Here is a 20,693-nt window from a genome sequence, read left to right on the forward strand (position 1 = left end):
CTTAAATGATGGATTACAATGCTTTGATATTATATATGGATATGGTATTAAATTATTGAATACTGATAGATAAGTGAAGTTGCTAAAATAGAAAGAACTATCACTAGGCAAGTATCGATAGAGTGAGTTGTCGTAAACATTGAGTTCGAAAGCGTAATGAAGTGTTATGATCATAAAAATTAAAAATTTAACTAAATTAATATCAATCAATGAGTCTTACAAGTTAATCATAAGAGAACTTGATATGGTTAAAACAAAAATGTGAAGCAAAACACATAAGGAATCTACACTCCCAACAGAGTCTCGATTCATCTCGGCCCGTTTAAAGTACTTCAAAGCCAACATTGGCTTGCTCTTGCGGCTCAGAAGGATGTTTTGCAATACTACATAACTTCTACAATCTCTACACATCATATTTTTTAAATTTTTTAAATTTTGAATTTTTTTTGAATTTTTTAAATTAATTCAATTCTTCTATTCATTATTCATATATTAATTATTTTATAAAAGAAAAAAAGAATAATAATTAAAAAAAGTATGGTGCGTGAAGATTGTGTAGATTTTTTCTTATCACGGGTTTGGATTTTGAAAAACAAACAAAATTATAAAAGGTAAAGGTTTATTTTATTTTCAAAAATAATATTTTTACATCAGAACGATAACAATAAAGCCAAATGTTTTTGACCTCTTAGAGCATCCCCATCCGGATGCCTAAAACACTGTTTTCTCTAAATTATAGGGAAAATTATAGGGAAAAGCTCAAAAACCCCCTCCCATCCCATTCCCTATTTTAGGATTTTGATTTAGGAAATGAACAGTGGTTCCCTAAATATAGGGAACCACTATTCATCCCCTAAATCATTTTTTATTAATATTTTATTTAAATAAATAAAATAAATTCTTTTTTCAATCAACTACATTTTCTCTTATACTCATATTTATTATACTTTTAAATAATATTTTTAAAAATAATTTAAATAATTACTAAAATATAAAAATAATAATTTTAAAAATATTATTAAACCCTTAAAAAAATAATTTAAATTTTTATTTAAAATATTCACTATAATAATAGTTCAAAACATAAGAAAAAATATTAAGTAGTGAAGTTTGAAAATGGAAGTGAGAGAAAAAAGTAATAAATAAATAATAGAAGAATATTATTTTAATAGAATAGAGAAAGAATAGGGAATGAGATGTAGAAGGTTTTTTAAAAATGAGTAAAATTTAGGATAAAATTATAGGGAGTGTCATTTTTAGCTAAAATTTAGAGAAAAATTTAGGGAATCGGATGGGAATGCTCTTATTCAAAGATGAGTATCCATATCCCAACCCTCACTGTATAAATAAATAAATAAAAAAAAAAAACCCTCTTTCAGCTTGGAGTTTAATCGATCTTGTCAGATGAATCGAGCTTGTAATTGAAGCAACGCATAATTACTCGTTCTTAGTTTATCAACTGAAAGTTAATAAAACAGTCGCTGCTTCCCTCGGACACTCCCGGGTCTCGTTTGTTCTCTTAACGATGATAATCTTCTTCCAACAAAGGGGATGGGGGAGAGATTGAGGGCTCGTTTGAATTCAAAAATCGTCTCCTTTCATCTCATCTTATTATTATAATTTTTTCAAATTTTCATACAAAATATAATAAACAATTCAACTTTTTCAAATTACAAAATAATAATAATATTAAAAAATAATATTATAATAATATTTTATTTAACTGATCTAAAATTATCTCATCTCATATCACTATTCAAACGAGCCATAGTAGTTTGCCATACAGACATGCATGTCACTGAACAATACAAAAAAGACATTTGATACCGCATCTTGCTTGTCTTCAGGAACTGTTCTCTAATATGAGACTTGACCGAATCACCTGTCTTCTACAGCATTTTGAACGTGTGTATGTGCAACTTATCCTCAACATTAGTTTTGTCTTAAAACACTGGCAACATCTTGAATCACTAACAGGCTTTTGAACCTCCTAGACAATATGGGGTGGATATTAGATTGATACCTAGATTGTAACTATTTTCAAAAGTAGTGGCAATACTTAATTATCAGGTCGATCCCATTGCAATCTAGAAAGTTACGCATGGGTATTGCCTCACCAAATGGAAAAATCTGCATCTTTTAAACAGATGGCTCGGCAAATAGATATCTGATTAAGGGAGAAACCACTGCTATGCTTAAACTGTTACCCAGCAATGCATACCTGCAGCAAAAGAAACTGAATTATTTCACATATTAGCCCAATAGAGTCTTCTTCTACAATGATATGTTCAGAGGTAGTAGCTGATTTTTCATAAATAGAAGAATCAGAAGGGTAAAAGAAGGCACATCGGAAGTAAATTCGTGAATAACGTACCGTTGTCTAAGGCTTATGTGCTGTGGAAAGTGAAAGTCTTCCGGAAATGAATGTAGATTGGCAACCTAATTGTTGGGTGTGGGTTGGGTTGGGTTGGGGGGGAGAATCTCTCACAATTAGCAAAGATGAAATTGGAAAAGGTAAACAACCAAAACAAAAGTGAAACAAACACACACACACACACACAAAGCATAATGCACATACCTCCCTAGGAGTAAAAAATCTAAGGCATTGCTCTTTCAGCGGAGATGATTTACCTTTCTTCTTTGGCTGCATGTTCACCAATTTATATAAGTCATGGCTACAGAAAAACCATAACAAAATACTATTAAAAAGGCCACAGTAAAACAAGAGGATAAAATCAAGAAGTGTGAATTTTCCTGCCCAAACTAGACATAATAAGGTGTAACATACTCATTCAGAGCCCTTTAATATATACCAATATATGACATAAAGTAGCTAATTTGATCCAAACAGTCATTTTATTGAAAGTAAGTTTTGACCTGGCAAGTGTTTAGAATACTATTGAAAGCATTTTTCTTAGGCAACCTCCTATTAGCTCTATTTGTAGACCCAACTCCAAGTGTGTGGTTATGTAGTTATGTACCTACCCATAACATTCAATAAAACCCTACCTGGACAGTAGCCAAAAGAGAGCCAGTCCCTTTCACATATCGATAGTAACTTTTAGTAAAACAACAGCAACGCTTTGAATCAGGATAGACAATATCTGAAGTCTTTTAAGGATATAGTTAGACAAAGAGGGAGAGAGAACAAATTTGGTTTATGAATAATGACATAGGAAACAGAAGGTGTCAATAATGACTACGAAAAGAAATTAAGGATACCCATAACACTTCCCCACCGCTCTATCAAGCTCAGTGGAACAAGGTACTGGCCTAAAGAGCTACTATCATGTCCATTCGCATTATCATTTTTCTCTAGGGATCCATAAGCATCTGTAGGAACAATGGTGCTGTCCAAGAAACCAGATTCAGTACCTGTTTGATCACCATGATTCTCGAATTCAAGAAATTTCTCCACTGGCTCACAGGACTGCAGCACTTTGTCCCAGCTCTCCTCTGATTGATCATGTTCATTGGCCACTGTGTTATCATGATGCCCAAACAGTGGGCTTGGAGACAAAAGCAGCCTGTTATTGAGAAGTTGACTTTGGAAAGATGAAGGTCTCCTTTTTGCCTATAAAGTAAAGAAGATTGATTATGCAACTATATTAGGAATCTCGAGAAGATGAAAAAACACACGGATTCAAAATCCTGGTTAACTAAAATCTTCTACAATATTTTTTTCAACATACTTATCCATAAATATGGTAAGTCAACCATGAAGTGGGAAACAGGAGCTTCAATAGTCACATTGAATATTGATAAAGATAACAATCATATCACGACCCATCTTCAATACCTTTACAAAATAAGAGGAAAGGTGCCTCTACCTTGGCTTTTAAGTAAGAATTTTTTATTTTTTGACTGGCCAAAGAATATATCAATCATATTGACAAAGTTGGTACAATAACTATTTTCTGAAAATAAAAACAAAATTTAACAGAAATCAATTACTTGACTTTTATATCCACTCTCCATGTTTAAAATAAATACGTAGGAAGACATCGTAAATCTTAGAAATGCAAGCATCTAGCAATTCACTTCCCCAACTAAAATCAACTTACCAAAGCCTATACATGTTGCAGTAGGCATACCATTTTTAAGATTCTATCATACCTAGGGGCAAAGTATTGATTCTCTCCAGCCAACTAAACCAAATTCATCATTTGATTATCTATCTGTCAGAATGAAACTCAATTTCGTTCAAAACTAAATAAAAGTTATTTTCGCATGAAGTGGCCACTCTCATGTATCCACACACACACACACACTTAGTAGCCCGAAACCTTACCACAGCACCAGAAAAAGGCCCCTTATGAAGTTCAATGGTTTTAAAAATAGATAAACCTCAGCTCAATTCACTGGGCGTTAAAAACCCACTAAATTCATCTGCTCCACAGTCTAGGAGAGTATTTTTTAGAAGCAAGGTGAAAATATATATATTTTTTTTTTTAAGTAAAAAGAAATTTTATTCAACAAATGTAATAGGCGAAGCCCATGTACACAGAAAGTATACAAAAGAAAACACCTAATTACATTCTAAGAAGGGGAAAAAGAAGACAGAAAATCAAGAGCTAAAGCTCCATCAAGCCCTAAAACAGAAAACCATTGCAATAAAGAAAAAATAAAGAATTTCCAGATTTCTTCCATAGTGCGCTCCTTATTATTAAAGCATTGATAATACACCACATGAGACACAAAGGAAGCAAGGTGAAAATAATAACGAGCAAAAAAATCTACTAATAGCAATTCAAATGAAGAGAGAAAGAGATATAGGATACCAGGCAAAAATATCGTGGCCTGGAATATGGGACACCAAATTGTAATGGGCTCAATATAAACTCCTGTACAACATAGTTTGTTTTTGCCAATATATCAATCATTTTTGTATGTGTATCAGATGTCTGCAAAGAAGGCAAAAAAGGTCAGCATAAGGAAAAATAAAATCTTCAACAGAAAAGGACATATGTCTATCACCAAGTGAAGAAATTTAACTTCAGGTGATGAGCAGAAATACAAAGAACAAACCTCAAATCCAACAACATTTTCCACTAGTAACATATTCGGAGGCTTTGAAGTGTGCGGAATAAGTTCAAGAATCTTGAGAAAAGAGAATGCCCTAGCATCACCAGAATCCTTTTGGAGACCTAATCATAAGATGCTTGCTGAAACTATTGAGCAATTAACAAAATTATCGATAAAATATAGCAATGATTTACCTTGCCGAGTGTAAGGTTGACAGGGAGGAGAAAGAAGCCACGCGTGTGCCCCATAGCTGTCGAGATCAGCAGCAGTCAAGCTCTGAATATTACCCTGTGCCGATCAACATATTTACAAGACAAACTCTGTTACTTCAGAAAACTTTGTCTCGGCAAGTGAAAGTCCAAACCCCATCAATTTGAAAAAAGGAGTAGCTTAAAGGCAAGGTCCAGACTTTGGACCAAGAAGAAATCCTCGTTTTGAGCAGCTTAAAGCACAAATACAAACTAATATTTTAACCAGGGACAATATGAGTAGTAACAAACTAGCCTTTCTTGAGCAGCTTAAAGATGAACACCCAAAATGTTTCATTTTTCAAATAGCAAAATCCATTTTCGAAAACCCAATGCCAAATATTCAAAATTGGGTACTGAAGAAATATCAAAGTTAACCGGGGACAATATGTGGCCAACCTAAAGTTTGCATAGAGTGAAAAACTACATTAACCTCCATGAGTATAATCAAGGTGAACATTCAAGCAAATAATTCAGTAGCAAAAAGTTGCGGTTGTCCTTGTTAACTGGTGAGATGAGAGTTAAAATGGAAAGAGTTTTTACTTTGAAAATGTTACACAGTAAGCTGGGTGTACCGGTATTAAAACTTGACCCCATCATCCTACTTATGAAAGCAAAACAATCAGCATAAACTATTTTTCTGAAAGAGCAAACCTGATGGGGACGGTGGCCAAAATTGAGCTCGTAAACATCGTTAGCTTTGTCATTTATATCGAACGCGTCTACTACTTTTGCATTTACACCCGACTTCATTAGCGAGTACCTCTAACCAAACCATAAACAGATTAATTTCAAAACACACACATACAGCGAGAGAATAAAAGTTTAGGTTGAGAATCTATATTACCAGGCCCCCAATACCGCTGTAGAATTCGAGAACTCTCCAGGGCTTGTCTACTTGCTTGAGAGAACCCTCCGCCATGGGATTGGGTTGTTGTCTGCGACAAAGGGGGTTGTTTTTCTCATGCAAGACGGGGCGATAAAGCAGTAGCTTATTCGATTTGGTTGAGCGGTGAAATAACGGCGGTTCCAATCACTAGGTTTTTGTCACGGTTCGGTTTACCAGGATTTCGGGACAGAGGAGATGCATGCTTGCCTAATTTGTTTTCGCAAGTTCTTTTATTTCATCTCAATTAACTTTTTAAAATTTTTACATAAAATAAAATAAATAATTTAATTTTTTAAATTTTAAAATAAAGTAATATTAAAAATATAAATTTTAATAATATTTTATTTAACTTTAATTTTAATTTCCATTCATCTCATCTCAAAGATAAGTTTTTCATCTCATCTTATTTTATTTTATATAATCATTATAATTTTTTCATATTTTTATATAAAATATTATAAATAATTTAATTTTTAAAAATTTTAAAATAAAATAAAAAAAATATTTTAAAAATATTTTATTTAATTTTTAATTTTTATATCATATATAAATTAAATTACTTATATTGAGAATGGGCTGGGCTCAGTGACTTCTGTGGGCTCGGATGGCTAATGTTTTATTTACTTAGTTTTATTGTAATGGACTAGATTTGTGTTAATAAGCCCAGTTGCTTTATCTTCTCCATTTATATTTATTTGCTGTTAGTACGTAAAAGCCCATGGCCTCTGCTTGGCGTTACGTGGGATTTGTAGGACGTAAAAGCCCATGGCCTCTGCTGAGTTTTGAGTAGGGGTGATTAACGGTCCGGTCGGACCGACCGGACCGACCGTTTCGGTCCGGACCGAGACTCCATATTTTAGAGGATCGAAATCATTCGGTCCGGTCCACGGTCCAAGATTTTTTCGGACCAAATCGGACCGAATGAAAAATTAAAAAAAAAAAAAATTTATATATATTTTATATATAATAATTATATAATTAACAATATAAATTTTTAAATATATTATTAATACTTGTTAATATTCTATAAATTAACAATATTTTATATATATCTTCATTTAACCTATCACTATTAACAATATAAAATTTTAAATATACTATTAACACTTGTTAATATTCTATGAATTAATAAATATATAATATCAATTAGTTAATTATATAGTAATTATATAAATTAATAATATAATTTTCATATAATTTATTATCATTGACCATATAAAATATTTTTTTATTAAGTTTGTTACATAATCCACATTAATAAGTCACTTAATTTAATTTAGTATTTTAAATAATTTTTTTTATTAATTATTTAAAAAAAAAAAAAGGGCGGACCGACTGGACCGGACCGGTCCGGTCCAGAAAAATAATGGACCGAAAATTTTCGGTCCATTGTTGGACCGGACCGGACAGTTTGCAGCCCTAGTTTTGAGTGCGCAATGAATTCGTAAAAGTGATAATATATAGCATAATTGACAAAAATATTATAAATCACATAATTATTTAAATAAGAGATGAGTTGAAATTAAAATAAAAAATTGAATAAAATATTATTAAAATATATATTTTTAATATTATTTTTATTTTGAGATTTAAAAAAATTGAATTGTTTATTTTATTTTGTGTGAAAATTTAAAAAATTTGTAATTAAGAGTGTAAAAATTAATTGGAAATCGGCCTAGACCGGCTCGAACCAATCCAGTTTTGGACTGGTCCTATCTAGGGGTACAAATGGTCCGATCCGGTGATGGACCGAGTATTTTCGGTCCATCATTTTTCTGGACTGGACCAAACCGAACACCCATAAGCTATCGGTCTTGTCTGGTCCGATCTGGTCAGTCCATTCTGTCCTGTCTAATTTTTTTAAAATAATTAATAAAAAAATTATTTAAAATACTAAATTAAATTAAGTGACTTATTGATGTAGATTATGTAGTAAATTCAATAAAAAAATATTTTATATGGTCGGTGATAATAAATTAGATGAAAATTATATTATTAATTTATATAATTACTGTATAATTAACTAATTTATATTATATATTAGTTAATTCATAAAATATTAACAAATGTTAATAACATATTTAAAATTTTATATTGTTAATAGTGATAGGTTATATGAAAAAATATATAAAATATTGTTAATTTATAGAATATTAATAAGTATTAATAATATATTTAAAATTTTATATTGTTAATTATACAATTATTATATAAATAATATATGTAATTTTTTTTTTTTTTTTTTTCATTCGGTCTGGTCTGGTTCGAAAAAATCTTGAACCGTGGACCGGACCGAAATTTTTCAATCCTAAAAAATATGGACCGGTCTCAATCTCGGTCCGGTCCAATCCGGACCGAAACGGTTGGTCCGTTCGGTCTGACCGGACCGTTTATCACCCCTGATCCTATCCAAAACCGGTTTCCTTAATTCCAAAATTGGCCTGTATAGGTCCGGTTCCATGCTTTTTGGGACGGGGCTGGACTGGTACACTATATTATATATTTTAAATTATATTTTTTAATATTATATATAATTATAAATTATATTATTATATATATAATATAAATTATAATTATATATAAGATAATGTCATTATAATTTATAACATAAAATTTTAATCTTAGACATAAAAATTTATTTGATTATATACTTTAAACATAATATATATATTAATAATATTTGATGGTCTAATAAATTATCAACATATTCCGTTTGATAAATACACAATATATTAGTAATACTAAGGTACATTAATATATTAATTTTATTTCACTTTAATTAATTAATATACTAATGTATATTAGTATCCATAATACTAATACTGTTAAAATCAAAAAATTGAACTGAACTGGTAAAACTGGAGGTACCAACTTAGGAGGATAACTAGTGCGTAATCGATTTTCAAAAATGCAAAATCGGTCCTAAATTTTGTCTAAAACCGAACCGATTACACCCATAATTGTAATGATTAGATGAGATGAGATGAATTGAGCTGAAAGAAATTATGAAGAGTTGTGAAAACAAATGAGACTATTTTATATTAATAAAAAAAGTGACGCAACCAATTACATCAACGAAGTGCACAAGAAATACGTAAAAGTGACTGCATACATAGTTGTTATATTTTTTTATTCAACTTTTCATAATTTATTTGTTAAAATCTAATAAAACATATTAATTCAAATTATTTTACTACTATTCACATAATTATGAGATACTTAAGTGTCCAAACATGCTCTAAATGTGATATTTTATAAAATAAAATTGCACTAATATCATTATTTTATAAAAATACTCTTTATTTAAAATACACCCGTATTTTTATTTTTTTTTAAAGTCCAGTCCGGGGACGTTATCGTCATTTGGCGTCCCTCCGCCCCAACTCCAGGGAAGACCAGGGATAGTCTAGTAACTTCAGGGATCCAGCACAAGCAGCGAGGCTCCTCATATATAAAAGCCTAGGTTTTACTATCAGCGAGCGTTCTCTCGCTAATCTTGTCGTCACGTTTCTGTGGTTCTGCGTCTCTCAGGTGCTCTTTAGGGTTTCCCTGAGCTCTTCATCTTTGGCGTCTAAAATTATATTAATTTTATTTTTTACTTTTTCGAGCTCATGAGTTTGATCGGTGGCGTTTAATCTTCTACCCAAACCCCTTGTTTTTCTTTTGTTTCTTGAAGTATTACCTTATTCAAATTTTGCACATGTATATCTTTTAATCACAGAGCGAATGGTATCGGAATGTAATTTCGGTTCGGTTTGATGTCTTAGTTCTCATTCACTTCCATTTCACGTGTTTACCCTAGGTTTTGTGAAAATTTCCGCCAGGGTTTAAGGTCTTTAGCTTAACCCCCCCGTATAGTGACTGCATCTCAAGTTGATTCGGATTATTGTGTATCCAGTCGAAGGCTTCTTAGGTTAAATGTGTTTTCGCTTCGCAATCTGATTAACCACGTATTCTAGATACATTTCAAGTTGTGTTGGCTTATTGTGACTCCAATGGAAGGGTTCTTGCCTTCTTGGGCCATTTATGTTTTCTTTTCACAAGTTTGTTAACAAAAATCTGGCTATAGTTGGGACGGTTAGGATTGGGTCTATGCCAGTCGTAAAATTAAAAGAATGTGGACTAGCTTATTTTTTCGAAGGGATTAGCTTAGTACCCAATTGTTGATTTGTTTATTATTGCCAGGGCACTAGATTTTTTGGCTTTTGGGGTTCTCATGCTGCAGGAGGCTACGAAAAATTCTGTGTTTGTTACCAAATATCTGACTTGTAGTTGAAATTCTCATGTGATCAATTTTTGAGAATTATATACTCACTGCTTGTCGAATACGTGCTGTTTTGAGTTGCTAATTGGGTTTTTTTCAACTGGTACACGAACCTAGCTTTCTTTTCATTTTTTCTCTTCCTGTCCTGTAATACATGAGGTTACCGTCCTCATGCAAATATGTGGTTTGTTTAACAACAAGAGTTTGGTAAATTGGGGGATTGTGGATGCAGAGTTAAGCTCTATTAAGTTTGAAAAATGTTTCAATGGTAACTTGAACACGAATTGAAAATCTGTTATGTTCTAAGAGATTCTCTCTTAGAAAGTGGGATTTCCCCTGCTGCTGCCCTAGACCCCTCATTTTGGCATGTATTCTTGACATTTCCTTAATCATGGCATGTATTGTCAAACAGATAGTGTCTGTGTGACTTGAGTTGAATTTAAGATACATGGAAAACTTAGTTTGTGAAAGTTCAGTCTCATAAACTTCTCACTTCGGGAGGTCCTATTGGTTTATTGTTTCTAGTAACATGGTTGTTAGTGACTGACAATAGATGTACATGCATTCCATCAGACAAATGGTTATGCTGGCCTGAGTTTTGATACTAAAAAATGAAGAAAATGGCAAAGAAGAAGAGCCCATTGGTTTTTATGGATGTGTCCGTTGATGGGGATCCTGCTGAAAGAATGGTTTTTGAGGTATTATTAGAATTAGTTTCATATTTTGCGGTATTATTAATATCAGTTTCATATAAATCTAAGCGTTCTACAGTATTTTCTGCTCACTTCTCTTGCTGTTGTAGTGTGATTAATGGATAGTAAATATACTTATTGGGGATCTTTGGTCTTACAGCTTTTCCCTGACGTTGCTCCTAAGACTGCAGAAAATTTTCGTGCACTTTGTACAGGTAATAATGCATTCATGTTTACTTATGGAATTTTATTACTTCATCATCCCTCTAGTTGGTACATTATCTTATTTCTTACCTGCATAGTTAATGTAGCACCATAATCATTAATTGCCACTCTGGTCTTATTTTCTCCTTGACACGAAAATTGTTGTACACTCATGTAGGTATATAGCTTCCCATATTTGCATGATATTTCTCTTTCCTCTTTTTCCCCTTGCCCATTCAGGAATTAATTTTTTATCATTGGGTATTTTCAAGTTTGTATGATATTTCTATGCATTTTCAGGGGAAAAGGGGATTGGCCCTAAGAGTGGAAGACCACTGACCTACAAGGGATCCTTTTTCCATCACATTCTAAAGGGTTCCTTTGCACAGGTATGTTATTTATATTTTACATTTTGATATTTCTTCTTTAGATTTGGCTTCTGTGCAAAGTTTCTGGTTGAGCATGACTTAGAAGTGGTCTGTATTTTAGTCAGTTACCCTTGTTTATGCTGTAGGATACAGGGCTGATGGTCACGACTGCTTTTCTTGTGATATAGTTTTAAGGTTGAATTTACCAAGTTGTCAATCCTCAAGATTTTACTAAGCTTACCCGTGCCCAACCCACTTTTGCACAGAGTCTTTCTGTTTTTCACCGCATTAATTCTGGTCTATATTTTGCAGGGTGGCGATTTTGTCAAACGAGATGGTATGCATAAATGTTGAAGCCATTTTCTTTCATACATTTTCATCTTGATGATGTGGAACCTCATATATGTTAAAGGGTACTCCAAATATGTTAAGAGGATGGTGAACTGTTGGTAAAATGGCATGCGACTCAAGAAGAGCTGTATTGCACTCAATGCAATGATGTATTGAGCCTAAAATAGATTATTAGATTAAAAATAATTCTTTTTTAGGGATAATAATCCATGGTATCCGTTGTGTGGTTGCTGCTTCTGTAAATTTTAATTTCGTTTTGCTTCTCCTGGTTGTTTTTTTTATCATCTTGATTCTTTTCTCGGCTCCTAGCTTCAAGTGTTTTTTATTATGCCTTGTCGAACTGGTTTTGTTAAGTAATATTCTGACAAACTTTGTATTGATATACTAGATAGTAGTAGTAGATCTTATCACAAATGGTGTTAGACATGATGCTTTATCTGCAAAGTCAATGGAGTTGTTTGGACCAATAGCTTTGTGTTGGATAACTATTAGTGCTCATGTTTCAAATTTCCAACAATGTATATAGGGAGCTATGAATGTAAATTATGCTATGGTTGTACTTGCTTCTGCCTTTTTAATGTGACCCTTTTTGACAACCAATTTTGTAATTTTTCTGCTCCCAATTTGTTGAATTTTATTGGATTGCTGGTTGTATTTGTTATGGCCTATAGTAAGAATAGTTGTATTTGAAGCTAAAGGGTTGAAAGTTGACTCTAGGTTACTGGTATGAAGACATAGAATCATCAGTCGTGCTCAAGTTACATTCTTCCTGTAGGGTAGAATGGCAGTGATGGTGGGTAGACTCCAACCAACATGTGCTTCTCATCCACTGTAAACTTTCTAAATTATTGTTCTCCCTCACCTTATATACTACCTGTGTACTTGGAGTGGGCCCTTGTTGCTCTTTTTATATTATTTTGGTATCTTAAAAAAATCCAAATACATGATAATGAGTTTATTACTTTTTATTGCAAATGCAAATGCTTTTGGTTTTGGTTCCCCTCTTCCCGTTGGGCCCAAATGGCATGGGGCGGCCACAGATAAAAAAGAAAGAAAGGAAGAGGGTTATATTCTGAACGGATTTCGGGGAAGGTGTTTTGTCGCCCTTTTGACAATCTTTTATATTGATTTGCTTGAAGTGGGTGAGATTTATGTTTTCAGTTTCCATGTTCTTACCAATTTGTAAATTAACCCAAAGTGAGCAATATTTTAGGAATGCCCTCTATCTCTGTGAAGAAATGACAGAAGATGTGACCCAATAGTTAATACAAATGCTGTTTGTAATATGTAGTTCAAATGTGCACATATGAGATTTTTTTGTTACTGGCTCTTGAGTTATATTTCTCTATTTTTCTTAGGTACAAGTGGAGAAAGTATATACGGGGAAGAGTTTCCAGGTTAGAGCACTATACCTATCTTAAAAAAAATCTCAAACTTTATATATTGCCCAAAATTATGGATAGGATTGTTTGGAAAGTGGGAACTTTGAAAGAACACTTCAGAAATTATTTTGAATATATATAATATACATTTATGGCTACCTGAACCTGGTAAATTTTTATAAATTTAATATTCTGTTGGATTTTTCCTCATAATGGCCCACAATTAGGATCAAATTATAACTTTATTTAATTAGTTCAATATTTATACCTATAAAAAAAATTAGTTCAATATTTGTAAAGTTGATAAGTAATGCATTCACTCTTTATAGTCAGGTTTAATTGTAAAATGCTTGGTTGTCCTGCTACATGGCAAGTTCTTTTTAATTTGCATAGTTGCATACTAATTTATTAGATTCTGGGCTTACATTGTTTTTTTTTTAAATTTATTTTTGGGCCTACATGTTGGGTTGGGAGTAATTTTGTTTCATATGGTCTCTTAGGATATCCAATGAACGCATCTCCATTACTCTTTTCTATTCTTTGTCATTCTCTATTGCATGGATTCATTTGTGTTAATATGCGATGGATAAGTTCTCTTGTGCACATGACGCAATATGTTTTTCCCTCAATATGTTGTATATTGGGCAGAGAAGGTGCTGCAGATGAGTTCTGCATATAACCAATCTTGGCATGTGCAAATTGATGAACCATCTGGATGCGTTGTATATTTTGGTTCTCTTTATTTGTATATGTTGGTTCTCTGTATTTGTGGACTTACAATGCAAGCCATCATATTTTTTGGTCTAGTGATTGTGCTAAGTGACAATTGGTTTGGTTTGTTGTTTCAGATGAGTCGCCCACCCTAAAGCATGATGGACCCGGTCTTTTGTCAATGGCAATTGCTGATCGAGATACTTTAGGCTCTCATTTTATTATAACCTTTGAGGCTGATCATCATCTGGACAGGTTAGTTTATGTAATTTATGTTGTCTTAAAGGTATTTCTATTCATCTTATAAGTTGCTTCTCGTGTGTACTCTCTTTTTCATGTTCTATAGCCCATATAGATCTGTCTTTTTCTTTTCAAATAAGATTTAGATCTGTTATTATATTGACAGGAAGCATGTTGTCTTCGGGAAACTTGTTTATGGACATGAAGTACTGAGGAAAATTGAAAATGCGGGTGATGAAGATGGGAGGCCAACTGTGACTGTTAAAATCATCAACTGCGGTGAATTTAGTGAGAGTAAGAGTCATATAGCTACACCATCTAATTTTTATCTATAACAGTTGTAGATGAAGTAATTACTCCTGTTACAAAATGAGAGTCCCTTGCAGAGGATTAAACTTTTCCTTGAACGAAAAGGGATATATGTTCAAAACTATCATTTGAACGCTAGAAAATTTTTAGTTTGTTTGGGGCAGATTTGGAAAGGGGGGGGGGGTGTGCGCTAGTGATTAAGGTTTCCGAGATCAGTCCCTCTTCAGGCAGGACAATCCGATATATGGAGTTTAATGGACACCAATACAAAATTGCCACATCAGTATCTCACACAAATGTAGTTTACACCTGCACACATAATAACATCTGACAGATTCAAACCCCCCTTCCACTTCGACAACCCCGCCCTGCCTTCGACGGAAAACAACCCCAATCGCTGCACGGAAGCTATTTGTTGTAACAACAATCGTGTGGTTATTTGTTGTCTCTTATTTTCCTCCATTTTTGCTTGGAAGCTAATAATCTGATCTTTCACCGTCCCCCAGTTCACAGCCGCCAAGCACTGCTTCGCAAATCTGTAAGCCTGCCAATCCATTATTCCTAATCTGCAGACCATCCCTTCATATTAATGTAAACGAGAGAGTTGGTTCGAAATGCTCACTTTCACTTCCCACCACTGCTACCTTGTTGGCGAAGCTGTTCATGGCGATTCTCTGGATTCGGCTCTGCTCTTTTACGACACGTCAAGAAGTTAATGTGGGAGGACTGGTTGTTCCAAAATGACAAAAACTGAAAGCAGTATCAATACTAATCTGTAATTTTTCCCCTTAAAGCTGTAATTTTTCTTCCTCTAGTCCCACCTACCAGTATCAATACTTTTTGCGGGTTTTAATTTCCGTAAAACGCATATCTCAGTCGTCTCCTGTAAAACATGGAACAAATTATTTAGTTTTATTACTAATCTTGGATTTTTCAAATGAGTAACTCTTTTGTCGAATACTCATTCTTCAACCCCTCTCTGTCTCTGTTTTTCTTTTTTCTTTTTTGTTTTTGGTTCAATTTGTTAGTTCAGTACCAGACTAGTATATTCTCCTCCTCCTCCTCCTCTTCTTCTTTCTCTGGAAGTAACAGATAGAAATATGGCTGAAAACTTGAAGAAAAGCTATTTGGAGGTGTTGGGTCTTTGCTGTGCATCAGATGTAACATTGGTTGAGAGGATTCTGAAATCGCTCAATGGGGGGCTCAAGGAAGAGAGGAAGAGAACTTTTCTTTTATTCTGAGGAGGGCTCGAGGGAGAGAGGGAGAAGGGTAGAGTTTTTCTTTTGTTCCTCTGTATCGCAGTGTATTTCTTTGCATTTGTGGGCTCTACGTGGCAATGGGTTATTGGAGTTTGTTAGGTAATGTTTAATGGATAGACCTGTGTAAGATAAACTGTACTGAGATTATGGGATAGCCCTAGGTTTTGAAGTGTGCTGTATGGAATATTTTTTCTACTTTCAGTGCTTATCTGCTCTAGTTTGTGAGTTATTCTCTTTTGTATATGTTTTGTTTACTCTGTGCAGGCAGGAAAAAAGCCAATAAATTTAAAATAGGAAAAGATGCGTCTTCTGATGCAAATAATCATGAAGCACGGCGAAGGGGAAAGCACAAGAAATCCTCTAGGGATAGAAGGAAAAGAAGAAGAAGATACTATTCATCCGACACACAGAGTTCCTCAGATACTGAGTTGGAATCATCTGAATCGGATAGTGATTCTGACTTGTATTTGTCGTCTTCCTCTTACACTAGTTCTTCAAGTGATGACAGGCGAAAGAAGAGAAAGCGATCATCTAAAAGAGACAAACATAGACGGGGGAAAAGAAGTGACAAACGTCGTGACAAAAGGCGAAGGAAGCGCGATAAGAGATCCAAGCGCAGAGCAAGAAGGTGTTGTGCATAATATCCTAAACTTTTAAAACATCTTTGTATTGTTTGTTCTTGATTTTATTCTAGTTGTTACATGTGTGCTTCTTCTCGTTGTTTTTCAAAGTGCTGTTTTGTTTTCTAGCTAGTGCACTCTGGCTCAGTTGTCATTTCCTCCCACATGAGAACCCATGCCACGGGCAGGGTGACAGTTTGAAAACTCACTGAATTTGTGTGTACATACCAGTAAAAAAGCTTTTTGGTTTTACTTGTATAAAAAAGATACATGTTATCTTTTATCTCTCTTTTTTCCCCGTGGCGCAGCATGCTTTGTTGCTTATTGTATATGCTAGGCATTGTGAAATTCTTGATGACAGGCAACATGCCTATGCGCGTTAGTGGTATATACATGGTTCTGTCTACTATCTCTCTTGTACTATTTGTGTGCCTAGTTTTCATTCATAGTTTTCTTCAGTTATGTGACATAATTCATGTTTGGTGTGCTCTGGTTGACGAGTCAATTTTCTTTTGTAGCTGTTCTTTTTAGTGACCTGTAGTGTTGTACTTTTTGTTCTTTTTACAGTTTTTGTTGGGAGGAGAAAAGGGGGCATAGGTTTGTGGTTGGGGGTTTTTCATATTACTTTATTTGTGTTTATGCATACTGTAGTTATGGGAAATATCTTGATCTTACTTGTGGCGTGAGGGGTGAGGGATACACAATGTGGAGTTGGTTATACATATGGGCAATCTCTTGGTCACCATATTATGTGGATAATCAATTTTTTCCTTTCACAAAATGAATAGGTGCTTTTTTACTAGACAATGCCTTTTTTTGTGTATATAATCTTCTGATGAACAAGATGCTGAATTCTGCCTTTCTATTCTGTAGAGCATCAGATAGTACCACGGATACTGAGAGCGGGAGTGAAAGCGAAAGTAGCTCTGATAGTGATGGAATTGATGTTCCTGGAAAAGATCAGAAGCGGAATGACCGTTCTCAGAAGACTGGTAATGCTTTATGCCATTGTGTCTTTATCTTCTCATATTTTTGCATTCTACCAGATCCATTCAATTAATTTCTCTCTACTTGGATGGCTATTATGAGATATAACCCAACAGGGAACTAGAAGGGATAATTTTGTGGGTAGTTATTGATAAAAGATAATTTAAATATACATTCTCCCATTGGTATAAACATCAGTATGATCCGCTGGTGTTTGGGAATAGATATCAAATCTAGACTTTTGAACTCTAGGATATTCAAATATTACATTTAAAATACGTGAGGTATATGAGATGCCTAGTCCATGAGAGATCTGTCTCCCTCTCTTTTTCAAGTTATCATTTTTTCTCACCTTTGTTCATGCGGTGCTGCTTTTTTGTAATAAGATGCGGCTACAGACCAGCCTCCTTTGGTTGTCGTGAAAGAAATTGCTTCCGTCCATCGTAAAAAGAGGGAGGGAAAATCCCCCAAAGAGAATGGAGAGAAGAGAAGCAATGGCATTGAAGCAGATGCTAACTCTGACAGGAGCAGAGATAGACAACCTGATGTAGTAGATGATCACCCAGGAAAATCTAGGTCTACTTTCCATTCTTGTCACACCTCAGTTATTCTTTGTGCTTATCGATTGTTGTAGATGTGGTATTTTATTCAAAGTTGATGAGCAGGAGCCGAAGCATTAGTCCTAAAAGGACCATGAGTAAGAGTATGAGTATTAGTCCCAGGAGTCTGAGCAGAAGCCCAAGCGCTAGTCCAAAACGGAAGATAAGCAGAAGTCCGAGTCGTAGTCTTAGTAGAAGCCCCTCTCCTGGACGAGCAAGGAGCATCAGCAGAAGTCCTGTGAGAAGTCCTGCTAGAAGTGTCAGCAGAAGTCCAGCAAGTGGAAGGAAAGAGAGAAGTATCAGTAGGAGCCCAGTGGTAGCTCGGTCTCAGAGAAGTGTGAGTGAGAGCCCTGCGAGGTCCCCATTGCCGAGAAGCCAAAGCAGGAGTCCACTGAGAACCTCATCAAGAAAAGCAATTAGCAGAAGCCCTATTAGAGTTTCTAGAAGAAGCATGAGTGGAAGCCCAGTTAAATCTCCAAGAAGCACGAGCAGAAGCTCAGGTAGGGCTCCTTCAAGGAGGATTAGCCGAAGTCCTATTAGGGCACCAATCCGAAATAATCGTCGCAGTTATTCCAGGAGCCCTAGTCCTGTACGGAGAGCTAGGTCACCTCCTGACCGAGGAAGGAGTTTATCAAGAAGTGTTTCCCCAGATGGATCTCCCAAGCGTATCAGAAGGGGGCGTGGCTTTAGTCAGCGGTACTCTTATGCACGACGGTACAGAACCCCATCTGCATCTCCTGTGAGGTCTTATCGTTATGGTGGTAGAGGTGACCGCGACAGGTAAGTGGCAACTAGTTGTGAATTCTTTAACCTACAAAAGTATGATTATATAATGTTTTCTGGATAAGTTCCTAAGATTGATTGTGCATCCCTGCTTTTCTAGATATTCAAGTTACAGAAGGTATTCCCCTAGACGGTATCGAAGCCCACCAAGAGTGAGAAGTCCTCCAAGGTCTGTGGTCCAAGGCATTTATATAGTTTCTAGTTGTCTTACAAAAATACTGACTACTTTTTTAATGAGTTTTATTACTTGTACACAGTCTGTTTTTTCTTCATTTATGAGCCGCTATTTACTTCTCTTTTTTTTTTTTTTTTGGGGGGGGGTGGTTCTTTTAAAAGAGAACTGCTAGACACAGAGATTACACAAAGTAAATCTACTAATTGATGAGATTTCATGGAATCTGTTATCTTGTGGGTTTACTTTTGTGCAATCTATTTTTGGCTTAAATATTTTCCTTTTTAGAAAGCACAAGGGGAGGGAGTAGCAATGCAGTTTTTATGTAGAGATTGCTTTGTTGGTGAATGAGCTGGATTCCTTGGAGAGAATGCTGAGTGAAGTCAAACGTGGCCAACTCTCTCCCTTTCTTAGCAATCGACCACTAGCCCACTACCATGTTTATTCTGGTCGTTCTCTCTGTTTTTTTAATAGAATGGTTTACCTGGCCTTTTTGCAGATACAGAAGCAGGAGGAGTCGAACACGATCTGCATCACGGAGCCCACCCTACCGTAGTCGGCGTTACAGTCGCAGCCGTAGCCCCATTCGCAGCCGTTCGCCGGTTGAGCCCTATAGATCTCGTGTCTCTCCGCGGGCTGAGAGATCACTTTCTAGGAGCAGGAGCCCATCCGAATCGAAGTCCTCCCTGGACTCTCAATCTCCTAGGCAGGCTAGCAAAGACAGGTCAAGGTCGTCGTCCGGCAGTCTGGATGGGAAGAAGGGCCTGGTTTCTTATGGAGATGGTTCTCCTGACTCGGCCGAAAGATGAAATCATAGAGCAGTGAAGGCATTGATTGTTCTTGACGAACTCATGTTGTCTTTTTATGGATTGGAGGCTTGCGTTTTTTAGCTGGACCCTGAACTTCTGTTTTCCGGTGTTGCTAGATTATATAGTTGCTAGTAAAATATTCAGCTGTGATGCTGCTATTTAGAATTTTATCATTGCTGGATGTTTGGTAAATGGAGAATAATATGTATAACTCGGATCGTTCGATGCTCAGGAGGGAAAAGCTTATCATTGAAGCCATTTCAAGGTTATGGAGGTCCTCAAGACCTTGAAACGTCTTGCTGTTGCATTCATGGCATGGGTTATAACTTCTTGTTTAATACGCGAAGAGAGAAATGTCGTACCTTCAATTATCCGAAGTGGGATAGCCCCTAATTCTAAGTGTGCTACTTCTAAGCTGTCAGCTAATTAACCTTGTTGTTCACCTAAAAAAAATTAATCTGACCTTTACGCTGACATTGTTGAAACTAGGGATTATTCAGCTATAAATGTGGAAACAATTCTGAAATGGAGGATTTATCAGAGGAAAGAAACGTTGTTATAGGCTGACAAAGAGAAAATTCAGAATGCATTTTCATGAAGGAAAAAATCTATACAACATCTTACTATTCAAACAACTTTCACATACCATACTTTTTAATTTTTATTATTTTTTTCTTTTATCAAATATTTAGTATATGAATAATGAATAGAAAAATTGAATTAGTTTAAAAAAAATCAATTAAAAAAAATATTAAAAATTTTAAAAAAGTGTAGTGTGTGG

The 20,693-nt window shown here is 34.8% G+C and overlaps 2 protein-coding genes across 5 annotated transcripts; one reads left to right on the forward strand and one right to left on the reverse strand.

The window, feature by feature from the left end:
• Nucleotides 1-1,724: 1,724 nt before the first annotated feature.
• LOC109001811 (tRNA (cytosine(38)-C(5))-methyltransferase 2) lies at nucleotides 1,725-6,365 on the reverse strand. 3 transcript variants are annotated; one of them, XM_018979249.2, is made up of 11 exons: nucleotides 6,121-6,365; nucleotides 5,928-6,038; nucleotides 5,220-5,313; nucleotides 5,029-5,147; nucleotides 4,782-4,904; nucleotides 3,223-3,574; nucleotides 3,010-3,104; nucleotides 2,579-2,644; nucleotides 2,375-2,439; nucleotides 2,118-2,221; nucleotides 1,725-1,990 (listed from the first exon to the last, which is right to left on the reverse strand). In XM_018979249.2, the coding sequence occupies exons 1-10, from the start codon at nucleotides 6,193-6,195 to the stop codon at nucleotides 2,140-2,142; spliced, it is 1,182 nt and encodes a 393-aa protein (XP_018834794.1). In that variant the 5' UTR covers nucleotides 6,196-6,365; the 3' UTR covers nucleotides 1,725-1,990; nucleotides 2,118-2,139. The 3 variants fall into 3 exon arrangements, with proteins under 3 accessions (XP_018834794.1, XP_018834793.1, XP_018834795.1); XM_018979248.2 differs by having other exon boundaries at nucleotides 1,725-2,221; XM_018979250.2 differs by lacking the exons at nucleotides 1,725-1,990; nucleotides 2,118-2,221; nucleotides 2,375-2,439 and having other exon boundaries at nucleotides 2,591-2,675.
• A 3,256-nt stretch (nucleotides 6,366-9,621) lies between these two features.
• LOC109001815 (peptidyl-prolyl cis-trans isomerase CYP95) lies at nucleotides 9,622-20,223 on the forward strand. Of its 2 annotated transcripts, none has more exons than XM_018979255.2 (14): nucleotides 9,622-9,693; nucleotides 11,000-11,124; nucleotides 11,279-11,333; nucleotides 11,623-11,711; nucleotides 12,003-12,027; nucleotides 13,400-13,438; nucleotides 14,272-14,389; nucleotides 14,541-14,668; nucleotides 16,207-16,570; nucleotides 17,436-17,554; nucleotides 17,936-18,125; nucleotides 18,215-18,928; nucleotides 19,032-19,100; nucleotides 19,603-20,223. In XM_018979255.2, the coding sequence occupies exons 2-14, from the start codon at nucleotides 11,038-11,040 to the stop codon at nucleotides 19,910-19,912; spliced, it is 2,307 nt and encodes a 768-aa protein (XP_018834800.1). In that variant the 5' UTR covers nucleotides 9,622-9,693; nucleotides 11,000-11,037; the 3' UTR covers nucleotides 19,913-20,223. The 2 variants fall into 2 exon arrangements, with proteins under 2 accessions (XP_018834800.1, XP_018834802.1); XM_018979257.2 differs by having other exon boundaries at nucleotides 17,948-18,125.
• Nucleotides 20,224-20,693: the final 470 nt, after the last annotated feature.

The sequence above is a fragment of the Juglans regia genome, chromosome 11, assembly GCF_001411555.2.
Source record: "Juglans regia cultivar Chandler chromosome 11, Walnut 2.0, whole genome shotgun sequence".
NCBI lineage: Eukaryota > Viridiplantae > Streptophyta > Magnoliopsida > Fagales > Juglandaceae > Juglans > Juglans regia.